Source organism: Hippocampus guttulatus, chromosome 11 (assembly GCF_054856545.1).
Source record: "Hippocampus guttulatus isolate MCC_2025c chromosome 11, RoL_Hgut_1.0, whole genome shotgun sequence".
NCBI classification, from domain to species: Eukaryota; Metazoa; Chordata; class Actinopteri; order Syngnathiformes; family Syngnathidae; genus Hippocampus; species Hippocampus guttulatus.
Window position 1 is genome coordinate 7,017,892 of NC_141271.1, and position 10,815 is coordinate 7,028,706.

The 10,815-nt window shown below is 41.7% G+C and overlaps 1 protein-coding gene across 1 annotated transcript; it reads left to right on the forward strand.

Moving 5' to 3' along the window:
* Positions 1-504: 504 nt before the first annotated feature.
* On the forward strand, positions 505-7,226 carry rgcc (regulator of cell cycle). Its single transcript, XM_086124385.1, has 5 exons — positions 505-656; positions 734-910; positions 4,595-4,711; positions 5,388-5,450; positions 6,569-7,226. The coding sequence occupies exons 1-5, from the start codon at positions 629-631 to the stop codon at positions 6,574-6,576; spliced, it is 393 nt and encodes a 130-aa protein (XP_085980511.1). The 5' UTR covers positions 505-628; the 3' UTR covers positions 6,577-7,226.
* Positions 7,227-10,815: the final 3,589 nt, after the last annotated feature.

Genomic DNA, 10,815 nt, shown 5'->3' on the forward strand with positions numbered 1-10,815 from the left:
ACCGTTCCGCCCTGCACAAATACAAAGCAATCAAATTCACTTTACAGTTTCAACCAATCTAAGAGACAAAAAACAATGACCGACAGAGGCAGACAGAACAAAGAAGCATGACGAGTCGCTAAAATCGGCGCCGTTTTTCTTAGATGCGTCCATCCATTATCCTAATCACACACTGGTTTTTAAGAAAAGGGGGGGGGGGGTAAAAAGAAAATTCTTAACAGTCTAGTTGTTATTTGTTACTTGTGACACATTCATTTCTAAGTAGAGTGTCATTGATACAGTCAACCGAATAATGTTAGGCCCGTTGGCTTGAAAATCTGCACAGCGACAGGTTGATGATTATAAATACACGGCTGCATCATTCCAAGTGACACAACTTGTTTACTAACACTTTTTTATGTAGACGACGTCAGGGAAGTGTAACTTCAGCCGTGTGACACACACCCCCACACACACACACACATACTATAACCCCGCCCCTCCTCTGTAAGACTCTTCAAAAGCAGGAGCGCGCACTTTGGTGCTACGAGTTCAAGACCTTCGGGAGAAAGAACACAGAAAGGTTGCGTGGAAGTTAAACGGACGCGCGTAACAAACACACACGTTAGTGGATATTCCCAAGGGAATCATGAAGTCTCCAAAATTGGCGCGCCAAGGTAAATTGATTACAGTTCCACACGATTCGTTTGCCACCGTGCGCGCTCATCCTCGAACCTTTCCCTCCTACGTGCAGCCAAGCTAGTGGTGGACGTGGACGACCTGGACGAGGTGCTATGCGAGTTCGACGCGGTGATCGAAGACTTCACATCCCCGATGGAGAAGCGTCACTTTCGTTACGACGAGCACCTGCGCATCGCCAAGAGGCGGAGCAGCGCCAGCGTCAGCGACAGCGGCATCAGCGACACCGAGAGTGAGTTGAAAACCAAGTGGTGGCAACAGTGCTGTGTACTTTCAGTCCGGAACGACATATGCTTGTGAAAAAAATACTCTAGAACTTCTACTCATTTTACTAGCTTGTGGGTTTAATATTAACATTACGTGACCCAGACAATTAGCATTTTGACATGATTGGCACATGTAACGCAGCGAATCCGTTGAGTTTTCAAAATAAAATATTTTTCAGCCTTGGATAATAATCACACCGGAAGTCCTGTACGTTTTTTTTCATGGTCTCATCAGTGCAGCCCGGTGGTTGGGGACCATTTGCTACATTACCTACAATACAGAATCAAACCACCTTCTAGAGCACAGGTGTCAAGCCCAGATGTGGCCCACCACATCATTTTATGTGGCCCGCGAAAGCATATCAAGCATGTCAAGTTCCATGATGCTTGCTAAAGTCTGAACCAAAATTTCATATTGTCATATGTAATCCACAATAACAGTTATTATTTTTGACTTCTGATTTTAAAACTAGTTTTTCATCAATTTGTTGTGCGCTGTGTATGTAATATGTGGAGGGGATTAAACATTTATATGGTTTCCCATCATTCGTAATGGCCCTCCAAGGCAAACCGTATCTACAGTGTGGCCCGAGACAAAAATGAGTTTGACACCCCTGTTCAAACTCCGGTCCTGGAAGGCCTCCGTCCTGCATTTTTCCATCTCTCTCTGTCGCAACACACCTGATTCAAATGATTAACTCATCAGCAAGCTCTGCAGAATGGAAATCGATGCTGTTCATTTGAATCAGGTCTGTTGTAACAGGGAGAGATGGAAAAATGCAGGAAAGCGGCCCTCCAGGACCGAATTTTCTAGAGTAGGGCAATGATTAAGGGAAATCTTTCTTCTTCGATTCTGGTCGTTAATGCTCCCACACGTTCCAACTTGTCAGAGTGCATCACAGTATTATTTATACTTAGCCATAAAATAAAATATATGTATTTCTTAATAAGTATGTATGTATGTACTTTTCCATGCAGTATAATAACTGTGTAGCCACCTCTGTACCGCTTGTCCTCATTCGGGTCACAGGTGAATTGGAGCCTATTCCAGATGACTTTGGGCAAGAGATGTGGTACATCAGGCTGAATTGGTTGCAATCACAAGATGCATATCATTAATTTGGTTGCCCTGGGACTGGTTTGTGACTATTTCAGGGCGTACCTTGCTTTTCGCCTCAAGATAGCTGGGATGGGCTCCATCTTATGCGTGACTCTAATCAATATCGTCTACAAAATGTATGTGGAGATGGATGGATTATTTCTACAGAACACATCAAGTATGAGATTTTACTTTATTATTATGTATATACTTTGATATATGATATATTATTTCAAGGGTGGCGCCTTGATCAAGTGATTAGCACATCCGGCTCACAGTTTGGAGGTTGTGGGGTTCGAATACGGGCTCCGGCCTTTGCATGTTCTCTCCATGCCTGCGTGGGTTCTGAATGGTTATTTGTCTCTACATGCCCTGTAATTGGCCGGTAGCCAGTCCATAGTGTAATACCCTGCCTCTTGCCCCAAGTCAGCTGGAATGGCATCCATCTGTGCTGCAATGACGATAAGCACGAAGCAGTATTGAAAACGGATGGATGGAATTGTGTACGGTACACAGTACTGTTTATATTTAATTCAATTTAAATACAAGTTAAATAGAAATTTTGTGAACGTTTTAAATGTGTACTCTCATATAATGTTGCATAATGAAACATCCTAACACAACAAGCACACGTGAGAGAAAATTGGAGTGTCTGTGTGGTGAATTTACAAATTTCCTTGTGAAATTGTTTAAGATGTGTAGCTAACTGCGGACATTATTGTCAGCATCACAGCCAGGGAGTGAACCTTGGTTGGCGTGTTAAAGTAAACAGATTCCTCCACAAGTGCTCCACTCTCCATGGCAGTCCCATAGTTGGTAGTGGTGTGGTCACAACATTGATTTGACCGATTATTATAATATATTTTCTTTACTATTTTAAGCAGGAATAGCTCCAGCTTTTTTTTTCTTTCCTGAGGGTAAAAGGGGGCTGAAAAAATAATTCATAAATACTGTATATTTTAAAATATCAAAATTAATTGCTGAAGGGGCTTAACTGGGGTTACACATTTTTCCTACTTGCCTAAATGTGCTGAAAAAATGACTGGTTGCCAGGCAACAGGGAGAAACAAATGACTTTGGGCAAGAGTGGGTCACTAGTTTCGCTCCAGAATATGCGCTAAAATGACTCTGTAAACTGGTATGTCCGTAGTAATAGGTTTATCGCAAAAGTCTGTTCAATCGCAGTCACAATCTATGGTCAACATTGACTGTAAAGTTGAAGTAAAGTATAACCCCCCGCCCCCCCCCCCCAAAAAAACAACATTCTATCATTTTAAGTAAATTGCTTTGGGTGAGAAGTCACAAGTTTAGTGACAATAAAGACAGTCTTATTTTTAGGACAAGTATGACAGTATAACATTTGTTTGTCACATTTGCAACAGTTTGTGCACTCCCACGCACACATTATTTTACACTCTTAAATTGTAAGTCTTAATTCCGAATATGCAGTCAAAGTATGGAAAAACATTCTTTTTCATTTTAGGTGGACTAATTCTTCTCCAGATGCTAGTTTACATGAGACATTTTTCGCTGTCTCTGGACTTAAATGTCCATATTTAATAGGTTTGTTACATCACACAACTGTCTTTCCATTCACATACGAACATAATGTAAACTTTTCACTCAGAGGTTAAAGCTAAGTTAATAAGAACGTGCCACATGCATATTTACTTTAGAGCCACAAAGGGGGTGGGGGGGGGGGGCATCAGCATATCGGCTTCAAGTTAGGCCTGATGTCTTTTTACGTGGTTTTGTACCGATATGTGATCTGCTAGCATCCAAGTGTCAACTTTGAGGGGTTCTGATGGTATGAGAGGAATACTAGACACATTACACCAGGCCATTAAAGACACCTCACAGGGGTATTTTTAAAAATACGATACGCTGTATGGATTTTTATGTGACTTTTTTGTGTGTGTGTGTGTGTGTGTGTGTGTGTGTGTGTGTGCTGAAAACAGGTCACAGTACTATTTGGAAAAACATTCACGTTTTCGTAGCAGTACCGTACTTGGCAGCCCAACATGCACCAAAATTGGATCTCTTGAAGCTACATTTTTTTGTTTTTTTATCAAGTGTCTGACAAATTATCCATTCAGCACGTTCCCTGTTAAGTTGAGCAACGACACTCCAATTATGCTGCTTTACGCTGATGTATTGAGATGCAGTATTGAGATTGAGATGATTGCGTGCAACAGTGGGGAAAATGTCAATTCATTTTTATGCGTTACAGTATAAGCATTTGTGGTCTAAATGTTTTTTTTGGGGGGGTGGGGGGGTGGGGTGTTGTAGAAATTCATGGTGGGCCACATCAAATGTTCTGGAGTGGTAAATGTGGCCAGAGCTGGCTGAACTTGCTTTCCTGAGTTGTGGCTGTGTGTGTGTGTGTGTGTGTGTTTGTGTGAGACTGACAGAAGCAAGATGTGGAATGCGATGATTACACACTCCTGCTTGTTCCAGTATCACACATGATGCGTGTGTACCGTATATGTGAGTTGATTGACAGGCCAATGTTTGTTTCATCTAACCAGCGCTTGGGTGTGTCTCTTATTAGGCGCTGACTCGCTCAACAGAAACAGCTTCAGCTTGAGCGACGAGAGGCTCCACTCACCCACCGCAATGTCCCAGATGAGCGGTGCCTCATCCTCACCGTCACCAATGTCACCAAAACGTGAGTGCACGCTCCTCATGCTTCCATATTGCATTTAAGACTCCTGGGAATTTGGAAATTGTAGAAGTCAAGGATTCAAGGATGCTTTTATTGTCATTACTCTATCCATCCAGGACAAGATGTCAAAACTCTCTCTCTCTCTCTCTCTCTCTCTGTCCCTCTTATAACAAATAACCACAAATGAAAAAGAAAATGAAATCGAGAGGGACTGGGCCTGCCAAAGGCCGCATATAATTGACTGCCATTATAATGCATTGGAGGAAAAAGCAAATCTTATTAAAAAAAAGATTGGGGGGCAAAAAAGACACAAAGATTTTTTTTTTTAAATTGGAAAATTTTAAAACAAAACAAAATCCAGAAATATGCAAATCTGTAGGTGCCAAACTGCCAATATGCAGTGGTCCAATGTACAGAAATTTAGAAAAAAAATTCTTTGTACACAGTGCAGTAGTTCAGTACAGTATTGCATTTCTTACAGTGTATGTAGAACGGCCTGCAATATTAGGAGCATGTTTACAGTTGAAAAATACTACTTGGAGCATACTCACGAGGTCCGACCAGAGCATTCTAGTCTCATAAAAATACATGGTTAACTCACATTTCCCAGTTATCTGAACTGTTCCATTTGAAAATAAATGCTGAGCTAATGCAAAATCTCATTATGTTGTCCTCGCAGCCAAACTGGGCGACACCAAAGAACTGGAGGACTTCATTGCCGACCTCGACAAGACATTGGAGAGTAAGCACCAACCCCTCCCTGCTGTCACATTCAGTGTGTGACTCCTTTGTTACCATGCTTGAACATGAGCAATGCTAATTAGCAGTGCCGTCACACATCTCCTGCTTATCCGTGAAAGTGATAGAGTCTAGCTTGGTTCTGAAAGCTAAACCCTGATCTAGTTTGTGTCTTTAGAATCATTTCATGAAGGCGGAATGGCGATAAAGCCAAATAGTTCACGCAATCAATAAACAGCAGTCCATCCGTCCAACTGGGATGCCATTTCACTATGGGAGATGTGCACACAGCCACAGCAATATCCTACCGTATTTTCCGAAGTATGAGGCGCACCTAAAAGCGTTGGATTTTCTCAAAAGCTGACAGTGCGCCTAACAATCTAACCGACGTGCCTTATATATGGATCAATATCCACATTTCTTGGACGTAGTATTTTAAATGTTCTGTAAAGCATTTTGTTCCAGCTGCAGTGGTTCTGAAAGCTCATCATAAATAAAGCTGTATTGTATTGTATTACCTTTAGTGTAGCTCTATTTAGTGGATGCATATAGCAACCACAGCCACGATTGTAGCTTCGATTCTATGCGCCTTATAATGCCGTGTGGCCTATATATGACCAGTTTTAAAATAAGTCATTCATTGAAGGTGTGCCTTATACTCCAAAGCGCCTTATAGTGCGGCAAATACGGCATTTTGCGGGATTCTGTGCAAAAGAGGCAAGGTGGATAAATAACTGTTGATGCGTTCATTTTAAAAGAGGTGTCAGAGGTGAGAGGTGAGAAAGGCGTAGCCAGGGATGCTTTCAAATGCTTTACTTCAGCCTCGTGAGTGTCACAACTTGCATTAGTGCATGAGGAATGTATGCCCGACAAGCTAAGGAGGAGGCAAGAAGGAATTCTCTGTATTTGCCTTGCTCAATGTTGCTCTTTCACAGCTCATGCAGGACTTTCGGCGTTAAGGGCAGGCAGGCAGGCAGCCAGGCTCCCGTTAGTCCGGGTGTATGGCATGTTTACTGGGGCCACGGGTGTTTACGAGGCCCTTCCCAGTAAAAGGCCGCTTTTAGCAGAAGCCGCTGGACCAAAGGAATCTAATCTGGTTTGTCTTTTCCTGTCTGCTCGCAGGCATGTGACGTGGGCGGCTGGTGGCCATCTTGGATCATAGCCATGAAAGAGAGACAGAGGAGTCTGGACTCCCCCCGCCCCAACAAACCCGCCACCAAGCTGCACCTGCTCGCCCCCCTGACTGAATCACCCTCCAACAGGATACAGCTGCTCAATGGCTCCAGATTGTCTTGCAGTCAAGTTGTAGCTAGGCTAGCTCACTCCAATTGGCGAGTGGCACCCAAAGGACCTCATCCAAATTAGCATTGCAGTTGGAACACTTGCAGGTCATGTGATTACAAATGTTTAGAATTTAGGGGATCCAGACATTTTCGCCACACTGGAATAATTTTATTTCAATTAACTATTATTATTATTATTATTATTATTATTACTATTATTATTGTCATATTTCAGTTCACTCCCGCATGGAACGCTACAATGGGACAGGGCTTTTTTTTTTTTTTGTAAAAAGAATATATTTGTAATTTTATAAAGCTTCATATTGTAAATGTGTTGCTCATTTTAGTGAAATATATTTTTGTACATGTAAATAATTAATATTAAATGTTCTGATTAAGTTGGTTCGAAAGAAAGTTTTAAAAAACTGGAAAGCAAGATTATGTATTTAATACAGCTAATACACGCCAGAGATTATATTAAAGTATGGTTATTTTAACATCATGTTTCCTGACTTCATTTTTATTTTATTTTATTTTTTTGGTCAAATACATCCATCCATCCATTTTCTGAACCGCTAGGGTCGCGGGGGGTGCTGGAGCCTATCCCAGCCGTCTTCGGGCAGTAGGCGGGGGACACCCTGAACCAGTTGCCAGCCAATCGCAGGGCACACAGAGACGAACAACCATCCACGCCCACACTCACACCTAGGGACAATTTAGAGCGTCCAATCAACCTGCCATGCATGTTTTTGGAATGTGGGAGGAAACCGGAGCACCCGGAGAAAACCCACGCAGGCCCGGGGAGAACATGCAAACTCCACACAGGGAGGCCGGAGCTGGAATCGAACCCGGTACCTCTGCACTGTGAAGCCGACGCGCTAACCACTGGACTACCAGGCTGCCCTGGTCAAATACAAATATACAAATTACCTTGTACAAATATCTAAATTAATATGATAAAATATATACAAGAGAAGCAAAAAAAAAACCCAGACACCTTTTGTGGCCACTATTATTATTGTAATATATGCTATAACATATGCTAACTTCCCCAGCATCTCATAATGTTTATCTCTTGATGACCCTTTAATTTTGCTAACCAAGGTCACCAACAATAATATGAAAGGGAATCAGGTGTAAGTAACTGCAAATCACAACAACACAATTCAATGAAATGCCAAACAAAATGGCCATTAATATCATTGTCATACCTGTCAACTTTTCGGAGCGCCAACCTGTATAAACTACCAAAAAAATCCTTATAGAGAGCAAAAAAATCCTTATAACATACCAAAGCATTTTATATGACAAAATAACGGCAGAAAAAACCCCACGAAATTTTCAAAGATATTTATTGTAGATCTCCATAATACAATGTCTGGTTAATGTCTAATCATCATTCTACTTAGTAGCATTACTGTGTTCAGAGTTGTATTCCTGCGTTACTTTTTTGGAAAGTTGCCGGAAATGAAAGCATTCGAGTAGACTAGCACCATTCTGGGCAAAAGCAAACGGAACTACCTGTTAGGGGAAGAAAAAAACCCCGGAAATTTTCAGAATCCGTATGATTTGTGCGATACGGCCATATACGGTACGTAAGATTCACCACAAAATCCGTATGAACTATGGCTAAACCGTATGAGTTGACAGGTATGTATTGTAAAAGGCAGAACCTTTGCACGGCTCTTGTCGTGCACCTCATTCATGACTGTACCTGTGTACTTGTCACTTCCTGTGTTTGTCCTGCCTCTCGTTTCATCACTTAAATGTTTGGCTCAGAGTGACACAATGCACGTAACATTACAGTGACAAGTGGGATGCTTAGACACACACACACACACACACAAATAGACTTACAAGTATCAACCCCTCAACAACATAATTGTAACTCGGGTGGCAACAGTCTATTTGCAGAGGCGGGGGGTGGGGGTGCACGTCAGTGAGCAGGTGCGGCTGAGATAATCTTATGTTGGATGTAACAGCTCCTAAATTGGGGTTCAAAGAGCAGGGGGAATGGGGCGCACAAGGTTTCTATATTGGCTGCAGAGTGGTAGCGGGGCAGGTGCAGACACCCTTGGGATCGATAAATGTGTATTCTATTTAATCCGTGACCACTTCTGTGTTTTATGACAGCATCTACTTCTTTTGATGCTGAATCAATTAAAAATATGATCAAAAAGCTTTGAATGAATTCAGCGGTTGGACTCGTACCAAGTCTAGGAGTACTGAAAAGGGGAAAAAAATGAGAGTATAAAGTCAGAGAATTATGTGAATAAAATAATAGTGTTGAAAATATTGCCGCTGAAATATTACAAGAAAATATACATTGCAAGAACGGATGCGTAGTATATATAGTAATAATATAACAAGAAAACAATCCGAATTTTTAAACTATGACACTGATCATATAAAAAAATAAAGTACTAATTTTACAAAGAAAAATGACCTAATAAAATATGAATTAAAAAACAAATAAATAATAAAACTAACAAATATGCTACTGAAAGATTACCAATATTTGTAATTTTACACATTTCCAGCAGAAATGTGTCATTTTATTGATATGAAGTTGGAATATTGCTTTATTACTTACTTCCAATTTATTTAAAAATTCTGCTATAGAAAACAGAAAAAAATAATTTCAAGGGGAAAAAAGTATTCATAAAAGGAAGGTAATTGCAATAGAAAAAATGTAGAAGGGCTATTAAAATATTAATACTGCAGTACTAATCTCCAGCTCACCTGCAACCTTCATCAGGGTATGCAGTCTATTCAGTCTAACAAATGTTTTTTGTTTGTTTGGGGGGGTTTTCGGTGTGGGCCTGCTCAAGTTGTCATGAGCATTTGAGTGGCACTGTGATGTGGGCACATCTGCTTAGCTGCGTATACAAGCTCCACTTCAGCCTAACTTCAGCTTTTAGAAGCCTCTTGTCCGAATCGAAAGTATATCCAAGTGCGTGTTTCTGTCCTCTGTCCTCTTCCATTGGATTTCCTATTTTGCTCATTGAGATCAAGTCTCTCCGCCATTCCCACACTTCCAGAACCGACTGCGTACTGTACAAGGCCTCAGCTGCCAAGACTAACACTGCCTCAAAAACAAGAGCTGTCCGCTGAATGAAAGTAGGGATGTTGTTTTTGACGCACGCACGGACCGTCGGTCTCAAAACGGCTTTAGAATACCACGTCTTGTGTCAACACCGTCTCTGGGATCCAACCCCAAGACCGTGCTTGTATCGTAGGACACCGTGAACAGGAGTCATTAGATCGTTTCCAAACGGAAAACGTCTTTTCAAAGTAGCATTTGTGACTCTGTGGAAAATGAGGGGTGCATTTGGAAAATCACTTTGATGCCTGTGCGATCGAAGAGGCAGGGCGCGTTCACCTCACCTTAATTTCTGAATGTTATAAAGCGATCAGCAGCTCATGCTTGATCTGTTTCCATCCGCACTGCCTGATACACCGTGTGCCCCCCCCCCCCTGTTGGAGCACCTAGAACGCGCTCCATACTCCATACTTGGTGCACTCATAATAACTCTTTGAGTTTCCAAATGGTCAGAGTGAACCAGTACATGCTCGCAACTTACTTCAAGAGCGCCAGAAGTCTATCCTAACAGTCTTTAGGAGAGAGCCATACTGCAGCATTGACTGGTCGTCAGTTTATAGCAGCTCAATTGTGAATGATAGTTGAAAGAGTGGGAATCAATTACATGCTTTAACTATCCGAGTTGATTTAAGTCAAGTCAAGTCAAGTCAACAGTATTTATAGAGCACTTTCAAACAGCCATCGCTGCATACAAAGTGCTGTACATGGAGCAATTTAACATGCACAATAAACAGTAAGACAAATCGGTAATAAAGGCGGTAGAAAGCACCAAACAGTAAAACCAAGAACAAATCTAAGTCATGCTGAGTCGAATGCCAAAGAATACAAGTGAGTTTTGAGGAGGGTTTTGAAGATGGGCAGCGAGGAGGCTTGCCGAATGTTCAGTGGGAGGTCATTCCAGAGAGAGGGACCAGCAACAGAAAAGGCTCGATCCCCTCTGAGCCTCAGTTTAGTTCTTGGTACTTCTAATAAGGTCTGGTCCA

Excerpts from the sequence above, each read along its gene's own strand:
- rgcc (XM_086124385.1), top strand. The coding sequence starts at position 629 with ATGAAGTCTCCAAAATTGGCGCGCCAAG. Across the intron at positions 911-4,594 it reads CGGCATCAGCGACACCGAGA|GCGCTGACTCGCTCAACAGA; the intron begins GTGAGTTGAAAA and ends GTCTCTTATTAG. Across the intron at positions 4,712-5,387 it reads GTCACCAATGTCACCAAAAC|CCAAACTGGGCGACACCAAA; the intron begins GTGAGTGCACGC and ends TTGTCCTCGCAG.